Source organism: Schistocerca gregaria, chromosome 9 (assembly GCF_023897955.1).
Source record: "Schistocerca gregaria isolate iqSchGreg1 chromosome 9, iqSchGreg1.2, whole genome shotgun sequence".
Taxonomy (NCBI): domain Eukaryota; kingdom Metazoa; phylum Arthropoda; class Insecta; order Orthoptera; family Acrididae; genus Schistocerca; species Schistocerca gregaria.
The window spans coordinates 250,497,616-250,519,602 of NC_064928.1; the positions used below are offsets into that span (position 1 = coordinate 250,497,616).

Here is a 21,987-nt window from a genome sequence, read left to right on the forward strand (position 1 = left end):
ACTTGTTAAATTCCCCTGCACAACATGCAAACAGTAGTGTCATCAGCAAAACAAATCCTTTGCACATATACCTTTAACACACATTCCCAGTGTAGTCATTTGAATGAAACGCATCCAACATAAATACTATGAAAAGCTATATACACTACTTCCACAAAAGATGATATGGTCAGGACATAGAGCCAAGAGAATGTATAGCACATGGACTGAAGAGGATTTTCTGGACTGCAAGAGCTGTGTAAGGACAGATGCGACAATCCCTTGGCAGGTACGTGCTAAGTGCTTCACTTACATGCGTTTTAGATGTGTTCATTATTTTTTTCTGAGTTTAAGGACACGAAAAGTTCCTCTACCCCATTTCTGTTTCAATTCTGATATTCTCCCTACTCTGCTGAGGCTAATGGAACTTGTAGCGATGATGTATATTAGCAATGAAAATCTAAAACTGTGTAATGTTACAGCCATTTCGCTGTTTTAATAACTCGATTATCAAAATAAAATTCCATTAGAATTCACTCCCGTTTCGTTAACATATTTGGAATAAGAGTTATATAAATAAAATGATAAATAAAACTCAGTCTTGATAATAAAATAGAAGATAATTTGATTAGTGATAGCCAGTTTCAATCTATACACAACACCTTCACGCTATATCACACCTCTGAAAATATAACAAAGTTTTTTAGTGGGAAATCCAGGTTTTTGGATCATTATCTTGCTGCAAGACAAACACTTTCCCTATCAGATGCAAATCAGATGTCTTGGCACGTCACTGGAAAATGACAAGATAATCCTTTTGATTAATTTTTCCATGTACTTTCACCAAATCTTCAGCTTTATTTCTTCGAAAAGATGCCCTATACCATCACAGTATCCCCTCCATGCTTCAAAGTTAGAATTACACACTGACAATTCAAGCATTCATTGGGTAAACAGTATACTAATTGCCGGCATTTACTTCCAAATATTTCAAAATTGGACTCATTAGTGAATAAGATTTTTTTTTTTTCCTAATCCCCTGCTGTTAAATGTTGGTGTGTCATAGCCCCAAGAAGCCTTTTGTTCTTGTTAAAATGGTGCGACAATGGTTTGCTGCTGCTACATAACCCTGGAGTTTGTTTTCTGCCAGGTGCCATCCCACTCTTGACTCACTCATTGGTGTATAACACATTGTGTTTCATTCTGCAGTCTATGTTTACTGTTCACTACCAAATACTTTTCCTGGCATTATGACATTTTCCTGGGTGCTCCTAGATGAGGACGATCATTGTAAGAGCCTGTATCTCTATGCCAGTGTACGGTCTTGAGAAATCTGCTGAAGGAAATCTTCAATTTATTTGATATTTGTCAGACAAAATTGCTGTCTTGGTGCGAATATATGGTCTTTACCTATGAATCACATGGAATTTGGCACTTTGGGTCCATTTTCAGTTACTTTCGCTGCATGTATTCCCTTCTTTCATGGCATCTTCATGCAAACAGAACTATAACTAAACAGATATATAAATAACGTATCTTACAGAATCCTGTCATCTGCTGGTGTTATATGGCATGTTTGAGAGAACAAGTGAAGTCAATTTTATGTACTCTGAGCAACATCAATATGCACGTGTAGGTACAAAACTGCAGCATTATTAATCGTTGCCTGAGCATACTATTCTATGTTCTAACCAGTAACTCAAATAGATCACTCCCATCTGTTTCCAAACAAATGGAGGGTAGTGTGTGTTACGTTATCATTGAGTTTCTCCTCACTGGAGACTTTTGCGATCTTCCGCTAGATGGTAGGTGAAGCTTCACCTTTAGCATACAGTTCAGCCCACTCAGTGCCTCCACGGATTACTAAAGGGTATAAATATTTTGATTTTATTGTAATTGATATTGTCTTTTCTGTATTGTTTGTGTGTTTAATAGTTCCCGATTTCCTTCTAAGGAAATTTATGTTAAATTTTTGGAGATGCCTTACAGTCTGAAGATGATCTGTATACACTCCTGGAAATTGAAATAAGAACACCGTGAATTCATTGTCCCAGGAAGGGGAAACTTTATTGACACATTCCTGAGGTCAGATACATCACATGATCACACTGACAGAACCACAGGCACATAGACACAGGCAACAGAGCATGCACAATGTCGGCACTAGTACAGTGTATATCCACCTTTTGCAGCAATGCAGGCTGCTATTCTCCCATGGAGATGATCGTAGAGATGCTGGATGTAGTCCTGTGGAACGGCTTGCCATGCCATTTCCACCTGGCGCCTCAGTTGGACCAGCGTTCGTGCTGGACGTGCAGACCGCGTGAGACGACGCTTCATCCAGTCCCAAACATGCTCAATGGGGGACAGATCCGGAGATCTTGCTGGCCAGGGTAGTTGACTTACACCTTCTAGAGCACGTTGGGTGGCACGGGATACATGCAGACGTGCATTGTCCTGTTGGAACAGCAAGTTCCCTTGCCGGTCTACGAATGGTAGAACGATGGGTTCGATGACGGTTTGGATGTACCGTGCACTATTCAGTGTCCCCTCGAAGATCACCAGAGGTGTACGGCCAGTGTAGGAGATCGCTCCCCACACCATGATGCCCGGTGTTGGCCCTGTGTGCCTCGGTCGTATGCAGTCCTGATTGTGGCACTCACCTGCACGGCGCCAAACACGCATACGACCATCATTGGCGCCAATGCAGAAGCGACTCTCATCGCTGAAGACGACACGTCTCCATTCGTCCCTCCATTCACGGCTGTCGCGACACCACTGGAGGCGGGCTGCACGATGTTGGGGCGTGAGCGGAAGACGGCCTAAAGGTGTGCGGGACCGTAGCCCAGCTTCATGGAGACGGTTGCGAATGGTCCTCGCCGATACCCCAGGAGCAACAGTGTCCCTAATTTGCTGGGACGTGGCGGTGCGGTCCCCTACGGCACTGCGTAGGATCCTACGGTCTTGGCGTGCATCCGTGCGTCGCTACGGTCCGGTCCCAGGTCGACGGGTACGTGCACCTTCCGCCGACCACTGGCAACAACATCGATGTACTGTGGAGACCTCACGCCCCACGTGTTGAGCAATTCGGCGGTACGTCCACCCGGCCTCCCGCATGCCCACTGTACGCCCTCGCTCAAAGTCCGTCAACTGCACATACGGTTCACGTCCACGCTGTCGCGGCATGCTACCAGTGTTAAAGACTGCGATGGAGCTCCGTATGCCACGGCAAACTGGCTGACACTGACGGCGGCGGTGCACAAATGCTGCGCAGCTAGCGCCATTCGACGGCCAACACCGTGGTTCCTGGTGTGTCCGCTGTGCCGTGCGTGTGATCATTGCTTGTACAGCCGTCTCGCAGTGTCCGGAGCAAGTATGGTGGGGCTGACACACCGGTGTCAATGTGTTCTTTTTTCCATTTCCAGGAGTGTAGATTCAAACCGGTCCCAACTAATATATTATCACCTATTTTGCAATCAAGAACGACTTCATCACTATCATTCCTGAAAAATTTACTACATCCTGCTTTTGTTCTGCAGCTGGCGGAGGTGCTCAAAAGCATTTTCAATGAATCCGAAGTCCAAAGACAATCGACAACGCAGCGACCGAGGCAGCCTCCCAGTGTCGACCTCGTGTCACAGAAACTGCCTGTGGACTTGACTAGCAACACAGCCAAATTCCACGAGTTCCTCCCACAACTAAAAGCGACTCTAAAAGGTGTCCTCACTAAGCATGAATCGTCAGAGCTACAACCACCGAGTACTGTCCACATGCCTCTGCTGAAAACTCCGAGGGTACCTCCGAGTCACACCGAAAAGGACTTGAAACACGTTCTTCGGACTCTTGAGGAGACTCTATGTAGCGTCTTGAAGAACAGTGAGACCAAAATATCTGGCACAAGCAACCAGCCAGCACTACAACCAGTGCATCCGACAACAACAGACAGTAGGCGACAATCGCAATCTCTGAAGGGGCTACCAACTGAAACCAAAGAGGACTTGAAACACATTCTTCCGACTCTCGAGGAGGCACTCGGCAGCATCTTGGAGGACAGTGAGGCCAAGATACTCAGTACGACAAGCCATCCAGCACTGTCACCAGTACGTCGGACACCAACAGACAGCACAAAACACTTTGTAGCAGTCCTGCCACAGTTAGAGGATAAGATCCGATCCATTCTGGAGGAAGCAGCATCAGAGCAGGAAGCAGCTGTCCAACAGCACACATCCCCAGTACTGGCCTGGCAATACAGGTCCCCGACGACAAAGGACAACGGTTTCGTGAAATTTGTACCGGAGTTGAAGAGAGTTTTTGGGGACATTCTGAGTACCCACAAATCTAATCAAAATGCCACATTCCCTAACACAACTGTTCTTAAGGGTACTGTGGAAACCCCTATCCTTCATGTGTCATTGTCCACAGAACAGCATCCACCCTCCTAAAGAAACATCAGACAGTCCATCTTCAGATTCTGAGCCCCTGTTCCAGGCTGTTAAATCTACATTGCAGGATGTACCACTTGCCACGAGTTGGGGAACAACAAACCACGGGCATTGCTGTGAAATGCAAGGTGTGACACTGGCATTGTAAACCACAAATGTATCATGGTGATGGTTACGTGTTAAAAAAGAACCATTTTTCAGTGTGTGTGTGTGTGTGTGTGTGTGTGTGTGTGTGTGTGTGTGTGTGTGTGTGTGTGTGTGTGGTCAAAACTTTATTCTCTCTCCTCAGACCCTTAACTACTTTTCGACAGTCGTCTCCATTCCAGAATGAACCTTCTGCATCGTCTTGTATGCTGTTATGAAACTTATTGCTGCAACAAAACTGTGCACCAGACTGGGGCTTGAAACCCAGAACCTTGTCTTTTGCAAGCCATGCTGAGCTACGCAGGTGCAACTCGTGTTCACATCTGTAGTTCTGACAGTACAGTCCCCCTTGCCTACTTTGTGGAACTAACAATCCTGCAAGACAGGCTGCTGCAGAGAAATAGCTTAGCCACAGATTTGGGGATTGCTTCCATTATGGATTTTGCTCTGCAGTTGGGTGTGCACTGCCTGGCAGATTAAACCTGCTTGCCCACCTGGGACTCCAAACTGAGACATTTTGACTTTTACATGCAAATCCCCAAAAAAGCAAAGAGCCCAGGTTCAAATCCCAGTCCAGCAGAGAATTTTAATCCACCAGTAGGTTTCAACATTGTATTCATTCCTAAGCTTCTCTTTCAAGCTCCCACAGCATCCTCCAGTCTGCACTTCCAGAAGTACTTGTCCCACTAAATATATAGCAGAGCTGCAGTGACCTTCGGAAAGTAGGAGAGAAGCACTGGCAGGCTGTGAAGGTAGGTCACAAGTAGCACAAAGGTGGCTCGAGTCACTGAAGGGCGTCACTGGTGAAAGGCAAGTCCTAGGTACAAATACCAGTTCAGGACACTTTTGGTTACACAAGAAGTTTCAGTACAAAAGATGCTTGCCAGATTGTACTGGATGATGGAAATATCACCTTCGTAGATGAATATACTTTTAATTCTGATAACCATTTCATTGTTTCCTATTTAGGCTCTTATTTGACTTACCTACAGAGTACATTTCTTAATACCCACTCTGCACTGCATTTCATTCATTGGCATTTATTTAGGTAAGATACCGAAAGGAGCAAATACTGGCAACAGTAAAAGAGAAAAGGATACCCACAGCAACTGCATTCTTTCTTTTCCCTAGTATTTATCCAATATAGTAAGGAGATTGTGAAGCTTTATTTTATTATTTGACTTTGTGGGAGGATGCCCTTCCTGATACCATAGTCAATGTAAGGGACGGAAAAGTATTGTGCACCATCTGTCTTCATTAGGGTATTTTAATTGTTTGTGAATTGTATTCTCTAATGCAGAATTTATGGACTGGCCCAACATTTGACAAAACAAGTGTGCAAAACAATACTGAGGCTGGCCGCTGCACCAGTCCACAGTCATTAATCAGCCACGCAGATTCAATCTGGGCCTGGTGCACATCTTATTTTCACAAGCTAACATGCTGCATGTTACGCTATATAAGCAGGTACCCACGTCATCAATTAATAAAAAAAGACCAATTGTGATCACTGGGGCAACTTGTGGCCAATATCATAAGACTATCACAGCTGTGATGTCAAATGACCTTTCCCCCAGCAGTTAAGACTAATTTAAAAAATAAAAAAAAAAATGCTTTTGACGTCATAGTATTGTCTGTAAAGTATGCTGTTTTGACATTCTATGATATCTGGAGATGACCTGTGCAACTGAAACAGACAGAAAATTAAAAAAATTTTGTCCGCATATCTTAGTGAGCACGGAGTTCTTTAAATATTTACAGGATGTAGGCCACCGCCAATATAGAATTGAATACCATGTTCTCCTTCACAACTCATCCAAGAAGCAAGCCATATTTTTTGAAGATTATTTCAACAGCTGCACCAAGCATGATGACACAATGGTAAAATACTGGTCAAATATTCAGGCGGATGGTGATTAAAATCCTCATATGACCATATTTGGGTTGTACATTTATTCCCAAAATTGCTTAAGGTGAAAGCCAAGAAAGATCTTCTGAGATGCCAGAGCTGATTTTACACCATATCCTTCCCCAGTTGAAGGTTGTGTTCCTAGTGGGTTTGTCACGAATGGGACATTAAACTCAATTCATCCATTCTTCAACAGTTGTTCATAACCCATAAACATTGTTACGTATGTGCATAACAAATGTGAGAAATGTGTGTGTTCCCAAGTTTTTTGTTTTGCCAAGGACAGTAATTGTAGTACAAATAAAGACTCCATGATTGTGCCATAAAGAGCATACAACCGCACAAAAATTTGGAAGGTGCTGTGGCTCCCAAGATTCAGCACTCAGCATATCATCCTTTATCTGCAGGAATAGCCTTTCCATTACTTCAAGGACTCTTCAGTAACTATAACCATTGTTAACCGGAGTATGTTAACCAAGGAGACAAACTGAATCACCCTAGACACTGCAAGGATGGTGTGTGAACAAGTGTACACATGGCTTACAGTACACACGGGGGGAACACGGATAAAGTGAACAAAGTGTTAGGTGAAAGTGAGCAATAAGACTACTATATATCCTCAACATTCCTCATGTGGCACTCATACGATATCCAACTTTTATTTGTTTTTAACTCCAACATGCTGTGCCTGACTGTAGCATGTACTTTACATCTTGTGCTTTCATTTCTGTAAGGTCCTGGTAGCTTTTTATCGCAGTGTTAGAACAGCTTCAAGAACTAAAGATAATTTCTGCTTGTTTGTAGTAATTTTGAACTACTGTAGAATGTATTTATGGTAGCTGCAATATGCTAACATAACACGTACTACAAAATAAAAATTATTTTTTTCCTCTCAAAAAATATGGCAATTTTTTTCCTTGAATGTAGCACTGGGTCTACACCTGGTAATGACCTCTATTTCCACATTCACAAGATAATGCAAAAGAAAGAAGTGTGTAAAGAAGATAAGGAATATGACGGTGAAGATGATGCGCTGCCAATAAGGAAACAGCCCAGTAAACCACAGCCTGAAGCATCACCAAGCCCAGGGATGTTGTGTGTCATGAATCTACCTAAGATGATAAATAAAACCCAGAAAAGTCATTTCAGTTGTGTTTTGCCTGTATATATAGATTAGATTAGATTAGATTCCATTTTTGTTACATACACCCAAAAAAAGAGATGATTCTTGTAGGTGTGGAACATGTCAGTAAGTGAAACAAAAAAACAAACCATTTGAATATAATACTAAGTGCCCTGATCATTCGTCAGGAGATTGTCAAAATAGGTGAATACAATACAGTAAACTGGAACAGCTAATATTTACAGAATTAACACGCTGTCAGAATGAAACATTGTTCTGCACTATTAATAAATTTATCATACATAAAATACTTAATTCTGACTGTTGTGACCAAGTGCTGTTGAAACTGAAATCAGACATTTTTACTTAAAGTGGCCTAACAGCCTCTCTTAAGATTTTCATCTAAAGAGTAGGAGTTGCCTTTCAAAAAGTCTTTCAAACTCTGTTTAAACTGTGCTTTGTCTGAAACCAAGTTTTTGATGGTTACTGGCAATTTATTGAAATGTGTCTTCCTGAATATTTGACCCCTTCTTGGATCAAAGTAGGTGATTTTAGGTCTTTATGTAGATTGTTCTAATTCTTAGTGCTGATATGATGTATTGAGCTATTGGTTGGAAGTACAGACATATTACTTGCAACAAATTTCATTAAGGAATAAATATACTGGAAGCAGTGGTTAGAATACAAAGTTCCTTGAACAGGTTTCTACACCTTGTTCTTGAATTTACACCACAAATGATTCTTATCACATGCTTTTGCACGGTTTTATGAGTTACCTAGAATATGATCCCGTATGACATAATAGAATGAAAATAACCAAAGTATGTGTGTTTTTTTATATTTATATCTCCTACATCTGACATCATTCTCACTGCAAACACAGACTTGTTTAGGTGCTTAAGCAATTCTGTGGTACGCCCTTTGAGTTGTATTCCCAGAAATTTAATACTGTCAGCCTCTTCAATCTCATATGTCTTCATATGTTATACACGTTCTGGAAGGAAATCTCTTACAGGTTCTGAGCTGCATATAGTGGGTCTTTTCAAAGTTTAATGACAGTTTAGATTAGATTAGTTTTTCGTTCCATAGCTCCGTGTTGAGGAGATCCTCGTGGATGTGGAACATGTCACTTTTTTTTTTAAGCTTTAAAGGATTTGTTAATGTGAGTGAAAATTTGATTAGCAGCTATTTCTAAATCTGTACTTGACTTGCTACTTATTGCAATGTTACCTTATTCGAACACTGTTTTCCCCCAAAACTTACCAAGGTTAGACCAAAGTCTACAAAGAAGCCATGAATTACTCAAAGAATAGGGGTGTCTTGTAAAACAAAAAGAAAAGTGCATGTGTCAGTCCGAAACAGTTCCGATTTTGATGCTATAGCACATTACAAGAAATACTGCAAAATATTAAAGACTGTAATACGGACATCAAAGGAAATACATTACAAGGAAAAGATAGTCATATCAGATAACAAATAAAAACAATATGGGATGTAGTGAAGGAGGAGACCGGTAGAACCAGACATGAAGAGGAACAAATGGCATTACGAGTAAATGATACATTGGTGACAGATGTGTATAGTGTTGCAGAACTTTTTAACAAACATTTTATAACTGTTGCTGAACAGATGGGGTTGTCAGGTTCAGTAGATGCTGCTACGGAATACCTCAGACCAGACATTTCAGGTAACTTCCATAATATGAATTTGACCCTCCCTACCCCAGCAGAAATGATGTCCATCATAAAATCTTTAAAATCAAAAACATCTAGTGGATATGATGAAATATCAACAAAGTTAATTAAAGAATGTGATTCTGAGCTAAGTAACATATTAAGCTATCTGTGTAACCAGTTGTTTATCAGTGGAATATTTATTGAATGGTTGAAATATGCTGAAGTTAAGCCACTGTTTAAGAAGGGAGATAAAGAAACAGTATAAAATTTCCGTCCAATTTCACTGTTACCAGCATTCTCAAAAATTTTAGAAAAAGTAGTGTACAATCGTCTTTATAACCATCTTATTTCAAATAACACACTGTCAAAGTCACAGTTTGGATTTCTAAAGGGTTCTGAAATTGAGAAGGCTATCTACACTTACAGTGAAAATGTGCTTAATTCATTAGCAACAAATTGCAGGCAACTGGTATATTTTGTGATCTGTCAAAGGCATTTGACTGTGTAAATCACAATATCCTTTTAAATAAATTAGAATATTATAGCTAACAGGAAATGCTGCAAAAGGGTTCAAATCTTATATCTCTGGCAGGAAACAAAGTGTTATTAGGAAAAAGAGACCTGTATCAAGCTATCAGGCTTCATCCAACTGGGAACTAATTACATGTGTAGTCCCACAAGGCTCCATTTCGGGGCCATTCCTTTTTCTTGTGTATGCCAATGACCTTTCATCAGTAACATTACCAGATGCCAAGTTCGTTTTGTTTGCCGATGAGACAAACATTGTAATAAATAGCAAATCAAGTGTAGTCTTAGAAAGATCAGCTAATAAAATATTTGTGGACATTAATCACTGGTTCTTAGCCAATTCTTTGTCACTAAACTTTGAAAAAACACACTACATGCAGTTCAGAACTTGTAAGGGGTGTCCCACAAGTACATGCCTAACATACGATGACAACCAGATAGAAGATGTGGACGGTGTTAAATTCTTGGGATTACAGGTGGATGATAAATTCAACTGGGAGGAGCACACCACAGAACTGCTGAAGCGTCTTGACAAATCTCTATTTGCAATGCGAATTGTGTCAGACATATGGGATATAAAAATGAAAAAGCTGGCATACTATGTTTACTTTCATTCCATAATGTCATATGGCATTTTTTATTAGTAATTCATCAAGCCAAGCTAAAGTTTTCCGGGCACAAAAACATGCAGTAAGAGTTATATGTGGTGTGAACTCAAGAACATCCTGAAGAAGCCTGTTTAGGAAACTAGGGATACTAACTACTGCTTCCCAATATATTTATTTCTTAATGAAATTTGTCATTAAAAATAATCACCTTTTCAAACCAACAGCTCAATTCATGGAATCAATACTAGAAATAAGAATAATTTTCACAAGGATTTAAAGTCACTTAGTCTTGAACACACATTTTCACTAAATTGCCAGCAGCCATAAAATGCTTAACCACCAATGAAATTCAGTTTAAGAGAAGCCTAAAGGATTTTTTGGTGGCCAACTCCTACTCCATTGATGAATTTCTCAGTAATACCAACTAATATAACTTCTGCACAATTTCAGTGCAGTAATGTGTTCACTGTAATTGTGTGTGTGTGTGTGTGTGTGTGTGTGTGTGTGTGTGTGTGTGTGTGTGTGTGAGTGAGTGAGTGAGTGAGTGAGTACAATCTAACTTCTGTGCCGTTTCTGTGCAGTAATGTGTCCATTCTATTATAGTAGTTGTATTACACGTTTATTAACTTATAAATAAAACTTTTTTATTTTAAATTCAGTGCATTAGTATTTGTAAAATGACTCTTTCATATAGTGTTTATTAAAAAATGACGATCATTCCACTTGGGACCTGTGGAATAGTACATCAGCTTATTTGTTTTGTCATGTATTGTTGTTTTTCTGACATGTTCTACATTCTGGAGGACTTCCTCACTATTGATCAATTGGAATGAAAGTAAATTTAATCTAATCTAATCAGTAACTGACTATTGCTCTGTAAATATATGTGTTGGCAAGTTGATATTAAGCTAGCAGAAGGAGAGAAACAGCCATGTTTTTACATAACTGAGTAAACAGAAAAGTTTTCTGAAAGCAATTACTTTTGTGTTACATTTAGGACATAGCCTCAAGTTACAGATTCCGATTCATTTCATCCCACCATCCCCTTTTTTTTTTTTTTTTTTGAGAAGGTGTCAATGATAAAAATCTGACTCATTTATCTGAACAAAACCTGTTACTACCTCCCAGTTTGGCTTTCACAAAAGATTATTCACAGAAAAACAATATAAGACTTCAAAAATGCAATCCTGCCAGAGATAACAAGAAAAATTATCCTGTTGATACATTCTATGGTCTCACCAAAGAGAGTGTGGGGCAAAAAATCTACTCGACAGGTTAAACTGTTGCATCATTAATGGCATCCTTTCTCAATGATTTACATTCCACTATTTCAAACAAGCAAAAATGAAGAGCTCCTAGTGCTAGAAGTAAACATTAATGGTCACACACTGAATAAATAACACAGAAAGTAATCAAGCAGCTCAATTCAGTATAAAATTCTTCATTTACTTGGCCATAGTGTCCATAGTTGCTTTATAATTCTTGAAGGTATTTTTGTTCTGTCATTGCAACTACAAAAATGCGTTATATTTTCACTGGACGCGTTTCACATAAGTGATTTGTAACTAAGTTATTTACATTCTGACTTGCTTCTAGATTGACAAACAGTTCATTAAGAATAGGTTGATTTGTACTTAAGGTGATTTTTCGGCTTATTTCTCACTTACAATGGGAAATGCCGTCTACTAGCACATCGTTTGTTTTCTGTTAGACACTGATAATTTTGGTCTAATTTTTTAGATGTTCTGCAGCCCTATGCACTTCTTATGTTTTTCACAACACACTTTTATGCACACCATTGTATTCTGTTTGTTTTTGTACTTCAAGCATGTGTTGTTGTTTGTGCTTTGTAGTGTAGCCAACATAACTTTCCACTACTTTGTCTTTGACCTACAACATTTTCTTATTATTATTATTATTATTTTAGAATTAGATTATTGTATGTGTGTAATTCTATTTAATTATGTTTCTGTGTATGTATGAACTGTGTAAGAGTAGAGAAGGAATAGTGAAGGAGGGTTTTTCATTTTTTTACTTTTTTTTTTCTGGGGAGGGGGAAAACATGGCAAGTTGATGTAAATATATAGCAGTGTTGTGTAGTGTGAGTTAGAAGAAAAGGTGAGGAGCAAGAAGTGAAATGAAACTGTGAGTACTGGGGGAGAGGGGGGGGGGGGGGTGTGAAGAGTGGAAAATACTCTTTCCTTTTTCATGTAATGTCATTGTTTATTATATATAGAGTCTGGTTTTCAATATTTATCTGGTATTGAGCAACTGTTTATTTTGTGTTAATGCTTTTTGTATGTGGAAATTTTCTAAATGCACCGACCTAGGTTACAGTACGCTTGTTCGCCCAATGCTTGAATACTGCTCAGCAGTGTGGGATCCGCACCAGGTAGGGTTGATAGAAGAGATAGAGAAGATCCAACGGAGAGCAGCGCGCTTCGTTACAGGATCATTTAGTAATTGCGAAAGCGTTACGGAGATGATAGATAAACTCCAGTGGAAGACTCTACAGGAGAGACACTCAGTAGCTCGGTACGGGCTTTTGTTAAAGTTTCGAGAACATACCTTCACCGAAGAGTCAAGCAGTATATTGCTCCCTCCTACGTATATCTCGCGAAGAGACCATGAGGATAAAATCAGAGAGATTAGAGCCCACACAGAAGCATACCGACAATCCTTCTTTCCACGTACAATACGAGACTGGAATAGAAGGGAGAACCGATAGAGGTACTCAGGGTACCCTCCGCCACACACCGTCAGGTGGCTTGCGGAGTACGGATGTAGATGTAGATGCATATTATGTCATCCATGTATCTGAATCTAAACACAGAAGACGGCAACTACACAAAGATATAAATACTATACATAAAAACTTAAGTTCACCATAGAAGAACAAGAAAACACATACAACTTTTTAGACATAAACATCAGAAAGACAACAACAAACACACATCTGACATATACAGAAAACCCACAAAAACTGACATTATCTTAAATGCAACATCAAACCACCCACAGAACCACAAACAAGTAGCAATCAGATACATGTTAAACAGACTGAACAGGATCCCCTAAACAGTTTTAATTACCAGAAAGAGTTAGCCATTATAAAACAAATAGCATTGAAAACGGACATAAAGATACAATGGCAGACAAACAAAAAATAAAGAGACAAATAATGAAAAAAAAACCAAACCACACTAACTCGTATAATTTGCTCTACAACAAAAAAATGGTATACAATGACCTACCACATCAAATTCATTCATAAGATAGGTAACATTCAAAAAAACAAGTCATAAACATAGCTTACAAAATGAACAATTCCATAAAAAAGCACAGGCCAAAACCGAAATGAAAACCAGACAGATACCAACAATGCAGTATTTATCAGCTTAGTTGCAGAGATTGTGAGAAGATATACATGGGAATGACTGACAGGACATTCGACACGACATAAAGAGCACATCACAGCATTTAAATATTATACAAATCATTCAACATTTGTGGATCATCTAAAAGAAGAACACCATAGACAAAGTATTGAATCCGATATGAACATCATAAAAATCAGTAAAGACAGACACCTCCCCCATTTCCAAGAACATTTCCACATACAAAAAGCATTAACACAAAATAAACAGTTGCTCAATGACCAGATAAGTATTGGAAACCGGACTCTATATATATAATAAACAATGAAATTACATGAAAAAGAAAAGAGCCTTTTTCATCCTTCACCCCTTCCCACAGCCCCCCCCCCCCCCCCAACACTTACACTTTCATTTCACTCCTCAACTTCTCCTCTTTCTCCTCTAACTCCATCACACTGCCATACAGTTACGTCCACTCATCATAGTTTCCCCCTCCCCCTTAAAAAAATGAAAATCATTCCTTAAATAAAATTACACACATACAATAATCTAACATTAAAAAATAATTAAATAAAAGAAAACGTTGTAGATCAAAGAAAAAGTAGTGGAAAGGTTATGTTGGCTACACTGCAAAGCACAAGCAACAACACATACTTGAAGTACAAAAACAAACAGAATACAGTGGTGTGCATAAAAGTGTGTTGTGAAAAACATAAGAAGTGCATAGAGCTGCAGAACATCTAAAAAATTTGACCACAATTATCTCTGTCTAACACAGAAAACAAACGATGTGCTACTAGATGGCATTTCCCAATGTAAGTGAGAAATTAGGCGAAAAATCATCTTAAGTACATCAACCTATTCTTAACGAACTGCTTTTTGATCTAAAAGCAAATCAAAATGTAAATAACTAATTACAGACCACTGACGATGCTTTAACACAATAAAGTGAAATACGTCTGGTGGCGGAAAAAATAATCACACATTTTTGTAGTTGTAACGATAGATCAAAAATACCCTCAAGAATCAGTTCAGCATGTATTGCTGTTAGAAATATGTCTCATCGTGCTCAGCTAAAGAAAAGGTAGGTTCCTAATTCTGCGTATCTGGTTCCTGTTATCTCACGAAGGTGCAGGTAATGCATCTAGAGAGCAAGAATTTATTCGACACAAATGAGCAGCAAGAAAAGTTTGTGAAGGAGGTAACTGCAAACCTGCAGAGACAGATTTAAGAATTGAGGGATTCTTGCACTCACTTCCAAGAAATTAACTTCTTGATGGTTCTTGCTGCAGATAACCAAAAGCAGTTTGATACGAACTGTGACTTACACACAGATCCAGATTTTGTCTCTTCATTTAAAGTACAGAATTAAGTTATGTACTCTGATGCGAAAGTGTTCAACAAGCTCCCATTATATAACAAAGGCAAGAAATGGAATCTCTGCGGATTGAAGAGAAGTAAAATGTATACCTACTTAGCCAGTCTTTCTATCGTCTAGATTCAAGGACTGAGAACTCCTATCAGTGAAGAGCCCACTGTGGAGCTGCATTACAAGTAGTGGCGCACTGTAAACATTCTGTTGTTACACGTGTAGGTTTTTCTTTTAATAAAATACCAATGTGATCTAGTAAATATTTAGCTGATAATAGGATACACACAGGAGCTCTTTAATAAATTTGAGGAAGCTTCTTTCCTGTTAATTTACAAGGTTACATTTATCTGATAAGCACAATTAGTATTCTCTTTGTACTGTTAATGTGTACAGCTATTAAGTTTCTATGATTTGCTTCATCCTTCGTTAATGTGTGCCTTTACTTTTTCCACATTATTCCTTATGGGATCTATGCAACTCAGTGAATAACTGGACAGCAATATAGTAACAGTTTACCATTAATAAAATGTAGAGCTTCAGTTCCAAACAGCTGCTCTTCTGTTGACTTGTTGCGAATCTCAATGCTTTCCTGCGTAATAGGACTCTCAAAATGTGAAAGAATGATGGAATGTGCTGAGATGAAATAACTATCAGTACCTGTTCAATATTTCTTCCTCCACAGAAAGAGAAGAAACCTGCTGATATAGTTAGGAGAGTTTGATAGGTGCAAAGAAAGAGATTTGAGTACAATCTCAGCCTTTTCAAACATTTTATTATTTCAACAAGTATATATTTATTTCCTCTAATAAAGCACACACACACAGAACACTCATTGTAACAGATATGAACAAAAATATACCTTTACAAAAAATCTAAATATGTTCTAATGAATAAAATGCAAGTGCACGGAGAATCCCCTTACATCAGATTAAATTACTCAACACAGAATTATTATTTGTTGTTCTTTATAATAAACACATAAATATGGCGAGGTTGTATACAAGGTGCTAATCCAGTCTATTAGAAAACAATATGGATCACACAGAAGAAACAACTGATACTATTAATACTTTCTTTTGGCATGATAATGTAATGAGCAACATACTCTACTCAACACAATCTGAGGTGCTTTCAGAAAAATGTATGTGCCAAAAACTACAGTGCTAAAGAATGAGCAGCCACAATATCAGTCTCTCACATATTAGCAATGGTTTCACAGAGAGAAGTGTGTGCTCCAATAATCTCAATGAAAACATCACTAAATAAGCTTGTACATGTAGCAAGTGCTGTATTCCGACACATTCATAATAATTTTGCTAAATCTACAGGGTACTTTCATCTAATAATTACATTATTCACAAATTCACATATTGACTGAGGGGTAGATTATAAATTGATTCAATAATCACAGTGGAGCAGTGGCCACACTTTTCTGCTTCATATCTGCTTCAAACAAGCTAGGGATTGCAGAGGTATTGACAGTTGTTTGATACAATGGGAGCAAAAACTTAAAGATTATCTCCTTACTTTTGGTTCTTAGAATGTATGGCCAATATTTTTTCATGCAATTCCTGGAATTCAAAACTCAAGAGACACAAAGGCACATTTTATACATTATAAAGCATCAACATCACTCATTAAAAAGAGAAATGTAAAACTGAGCACCAGTAACACAAACAACTAATTTGTACAATACTGTCCAATGGTTGTAGCAAACAACACACACTGTGAGAATCAAAAGTGCATATTTCATCCATTCTGAGCATCAGCACAACACTTGGGTATCTCAATGGAAACCCTGACATTTTCATTTCTGGTCATATATGAAAATTATGCATATCAGATATCTGCAGCACAAACTTTCATTTTTAAAGATTTAAGCATGTATGATACTCATGTGCACCGTACAACTAGTGTGAGAGAGCACATGCCATCAACTTTTTCTGAATGTCGCTTTTATCCCCCCCCCCCCCCCCCCTCCCCCTCTGCTGCGGCAACTGCCAAATGGCAACAGATTTTCTTGGGTTGTGTTAAAAAAAATTTCAACCATTTAATGCATAGCTGAAGTTTTTAGAAGTGTTCTTATTCTTTCTCTTCTGGCTGATATACTAAGTCAGACTCCAGGACTGTAGGGGTAAAGAAGTCTGACCCATGTGGTCATGCTGAGAGGATTGAGCACAAATTTAATATGGTTTTATTCATATGAAACCATTGTCAATAAAAACAATAGGGAATAATTCGAGGCTCCAACTTTGTAACTTGCATGTGTTGCTCAATAAAATCAGCAACAAAAGCACAGACAACTTAAAAATGTTGGAAAAAAATTAAATCTATATTTCCTTCACAATAATCTGTTTTTGATGCACATTAAAGTTCAGGGAGCTATGGAAGTATATGAGAAATGTAAAATGAGCTTCTAATCAATTTGGGAATGCTCTCTCCAACCGTGTTCATCAATACTTAATACTTTTAAAAATAGTGATCAATTTCCCACATTAAGATCGTTGCCTCTAACAAGTGTGACATTAGGAGGGGGTACTCTATTGAAGTTCTCAGACAGCATGAATGTGACCAAATTACTATTATCTTGGAAAAATAAGGGTCATTAGAATACACACAGTGAAGTTTTAGTTGCCTGTATTTCATAATCGTTTAAACAATTCCGTGTCTTTTTTTGTAAAAAATGGGAAAAATTGAATTATCAGTTGGGAAAAAATGACTGATCTTTAGATTTAACTTGAACAAATTTAAAAGAAGGGTAGGATTTGACATTAAAGGAGGATTCATTGAAGGTGATATCACAAACCTATGTTCAAGCATTGGGAAATCCAGAATGGAATAATGACAATATTATGAAAAGGATAGATTGCTACTCACCACATAGCCAAAATGTTGAGTCGCAGACAGGCACAACAAAAAGCCTACCAAAAATGTAAGCTTTCGGCCAGAAGGCCTTCTGAAATAGAAAACATACACATACACGCAAACACAGCTCTCACACACATGATGACTGCCTCTGGGTGCTGAGGTCAAAAGTTTACACGTTCAGTAGTATTTTTGTTGTGCCTGTCTGCAGCTCAACACACTGCTATATGGTGAGTAACGATACATGCTTTTCATAGTATGTTTGAGTATATTGTGACAAAAATTCATAATGCTCCAATTAGCAACATCCAGGTGAAGATAAGAGAACTTGTTGGCATTGAGACTGCTCTCAATTTTATCACTTTTTAGGGAACATTATAAAGTTGGAAAGTAACTGGACTATTGTCTCGAAGGGGACTACTTTGAAAAATAAAAAATCTCTTAGTTTTCATTTCTTTGGTCAAACCAAAAATGTTTTTAAGTGTATAGTATTTTGATCGATTGACAGGTGATCTTAAGTATCTTCTAAATATCTGACCAAATGTTGACTACACAAGTATACATCATTTTCTTAAGAAGTTTATTTCCCCTTGAAAATAAATTGTTTCAACAGAAATGTCAGTTTCCACTTAGACAAGAAAAATTGGAGGATTTTAACTGAGGGTTTCCTTTTTCCCTACTTAAACTTGAGATATAAAAGTGTGTGTTACAGGGACAAAGTTCAAATTGAAAGTAAATTCAAATAAATATGGTAAAGCTCTATATATTAGCATCTGGAACAAATACTTGAGAACGTAAGAGATATCTGAGAGTACTTGTGATGAGAAGGACACCTTATGACCTATTATTGGGGAAAAAAGATCTATTTAAGACACTACAATACCACTGACCTATACACACACTAATGTGGGCATACCACAAATTTAAGTGAGTACTCAACTTTTTAACAGTACAGCCATCTGATGATTATAAGAATTTGTAGTGAAAGAGCATGGTAGTATTATACATAGAGCATAACCTTTCATACTGTCAGCAAAAAATATATGCTACTACACAACAGTAGATACCAGTGTATAGAAGTATGATATTAAATGTCTGTATAACACTTACACTATTTTTTTCTCAGTAAAATTAATATATTTGACACTTTAGAACAGCCTCTCACCCAATTCTATCCATAGCAAATGTGTTATTAATTCAGAGTATAGCACCAAAAATAACAAAATAGACATTAGTTGCAAATATTTACAAAATTACCAACAGACAATGCTTCTGTGACATGTCTCTCAACTTTTAAACAAGCACAAAAATAAGACCCAAGAAAGAGATAAGCAATCAATCTGAAACAAAACATATTGTGGTATCCCAAACAACAACTTATGACATTTACCGATGAAAATCTCACTCCTGTTACAAAGTTTCTCAATTCCACCAATAAATTCAGACATTGTATTCATGTATTGCTGCATATAAGAAACAATGTGGCTGTTATAGGTGTAACCTGGAAGTTCAAGTATTAAGATTGCCACATGCATATTTGTGAACACGATCAAACCAATCACCAATAACAGGTTATAACAGAATGATAGATTGCTATCAGATGCCACTGCTATTGCTGCAATGATCCAAACAGCTGCACATCATTCTTGTGTTGCTGAACACTTTCCTCAGTTTCTGGAATTTCCTGGGTTGTAGATGGCGTCATGTTGTATAGCACATATTATATCCCCTGATGAAGGCTGCTTGCTGCACTGGCCAAAATATTGGTATATTTTATGACATGACACAGTCTACAACCCAGAAGAATTTTATGAAATTTTACTCCAGGTGCAAAAGCTTCCGAACACACTTTTTTCATTTGTCATCAGGTCAACTGTGAAGAGAGACACTGTTTTAACAGACATCAAATTTTCCTCAGTAACCTAATTCTAAAAGACACTGACAGGGAAGGGGGAAGACGGGTATGGACGACGACAACAACAATACACCAAGAAAGTTGAATGCCAGATCAATAAATAGGGTTTGTAGGACAAGTGGAAGGATGTAAAAAAGACGATGGTAAATGAAATGAGGGTATAAAGAAAGATTTATGAATAGATATGGTAACACCAAAAAAATAAAATAAAATGGATGGAACATGTAGACTGTTTGTGTGGGGAAACATTCCAGGTAAAGTCTCTGAATTACTAATGCACTGGAAGAAGGAATGCAGAAAGGCAATACAAGACATGGAGTACTGCACCAGGCAATTTGCCTAATATATGAAGTGAAGAAGAGGAAGAAGGAGAAGAAGAAGAAGAAGAAGAAGAAGAAGAAGAAACTGACTGCAGCTTCAGTTCACAGTGCCTAGTTATTCGTCTACATTGACATAGAAGATGGGTCTTTTCGTAGGGCCACTTCCAAATCAAATACAACGCTTAACTGCCACAAGCAAAATGTAATATAGTTCTCCGTTACCCAGGAATGAGTTTTGAATTTTGGTTCGAGGAGGACTGCACGTATAATCAACTGTCCACACATGTAACCAGACAAAAGACACAAAAAGTATGTGATATTGTACGAGAGGCAGATCAAGTCAATTCAGACAGGTGAAAAAATAACAGAAATGTATACATATATTGTTCCTGCTCGACAGATTATAGCACAGCATAGATGACAATCTACCTGTTATTGGCAGGTTATGGGTATACTATAAATATCACCGGGGCTGGAATAATGTACAATAATAAAATATAATAACAACAACAACAACAATGGAAGGACACAAGATGTTGTTTCACTTGAGACTTTCCATTATCATATTTATAATAATAATAATAATAATAATAATAATAATAATAATAATAATATTAAAGCATTCATACACAGAATTCATAACACAAATCCATACACAAATATTCCAATCTTTCTGATTGACACCACCAATTTTTCCATTTACATATTGAATCTACTTGTACACATTCTGCAACTTTTGCATCAACTTACACATGCCCACATTTACAACGCAATTCACGTGTTAAAATTGCTAGGAAAGAATTTTACATCTCAGTTTGATCGACATGCAAAAATTTAAGCATATATGAAACGAAAATGATAGTTTAAAAGTTAAATATACTCCATTTTGAGCATAAGAGATCACTAAGGCAGACGAGAATGGGGATAGTGGTTTCCTACAAAACAAACGGGTTAAAAAGTACAGGACCGAAATTATTGTTCCCTGAAATGAACATATTTAGGCAGTAAACATATCAGATAACAGAAAACCACAGCCAGTAGTACAGATCAAAGTCTCTCACAAGATACTACTGCGACACATATTTCAACGCTTCACCGCCTAATTTATTGCACATTCAGAGAAGTGTTAAATCAAAAAATTTAGTAAACAGCAGATATCTGCACTCTTGTTTCAAACATTTACTTGCAGCATTCAACTTCATGACAAATCAAAATAAGAAAGGAGAACAGTGCTCGACCGCCCTCACTTACGCCACCACTAGCGGCCCGCACATCCCCCACCGGACACCGGACACTCACCGCGTGTAGTAGACGCGGTAGTAGAGAGTCTTGGAGCGCCACAGGCTGTACGAGTTGTCGAACTTGAGCAGGTAGACGCCCTGGCCCGGGTACACGTGGCTGCCGGCATACACCTCCAGCTGGCACTCGCGCCGGAACACTGGCACGATCACTGACAGTGGCGGGCGGCTCGCATCGGTCGCTGCCGCCCGCAGGCTCGCGACACCGCCCCCTCGCTCGACGTCCTCGCCCAGTCCGAGGTCTGGGAGTGAACAACAGGTGAAATGAGGTGGTGTGCAGATACTTACAACTGTGCTGGGTTAGTCAATGTAAAAGCAAGGGTTTTTGTTTACTTTTGGACCTCGATGTTCCAGATTTTTCCAATTTTATTTTTAAATATCTACATCTACACACCCAGACCTACATCCACATTCGGAAAAGCACTGTGAAG

At 38.4% G+C, this 21,987-nt stretch overlaps 1 protein-coding gene across 2 annotated transcripts in view; it reads right to left on the bottom strand.

Moving 5' to 3' along the window:
• Nucleotides 1-15,913: 15,913 nt before the first annotated feature.
• The window catches only part of LOC126291607 (Golgi resident protein GCP60), a 71,973-nt gene continuing 65,899 nt past the window's right edge, over nucleotides 15,914-21,987 (bottom strand). Inside the window, exons 9-10 of one of the 2 annotated variants that reach the window (XM_049985143.1) lie at nucleotides 21,558-21,798; nucleotides 15,914-19,896 (exon numbers count right to left, since the gene is read on the bottom strand). In XM_049985143.1, the coding sequence (XP_049841100.1) occupies nucleotides 19,893-19,896; nucleotides 21,558-21,798 (245 nt within the window). In that variant the 3' untranslated portion in view covers nucleotides 15,914-19,892. The remainder of the gene's footprint in view (nucleotides 19,897-21,557; nucleotides 21,799-21,987) is intronic. The other variant, XM_049985144.1, reaches the window with a different exon arrangement.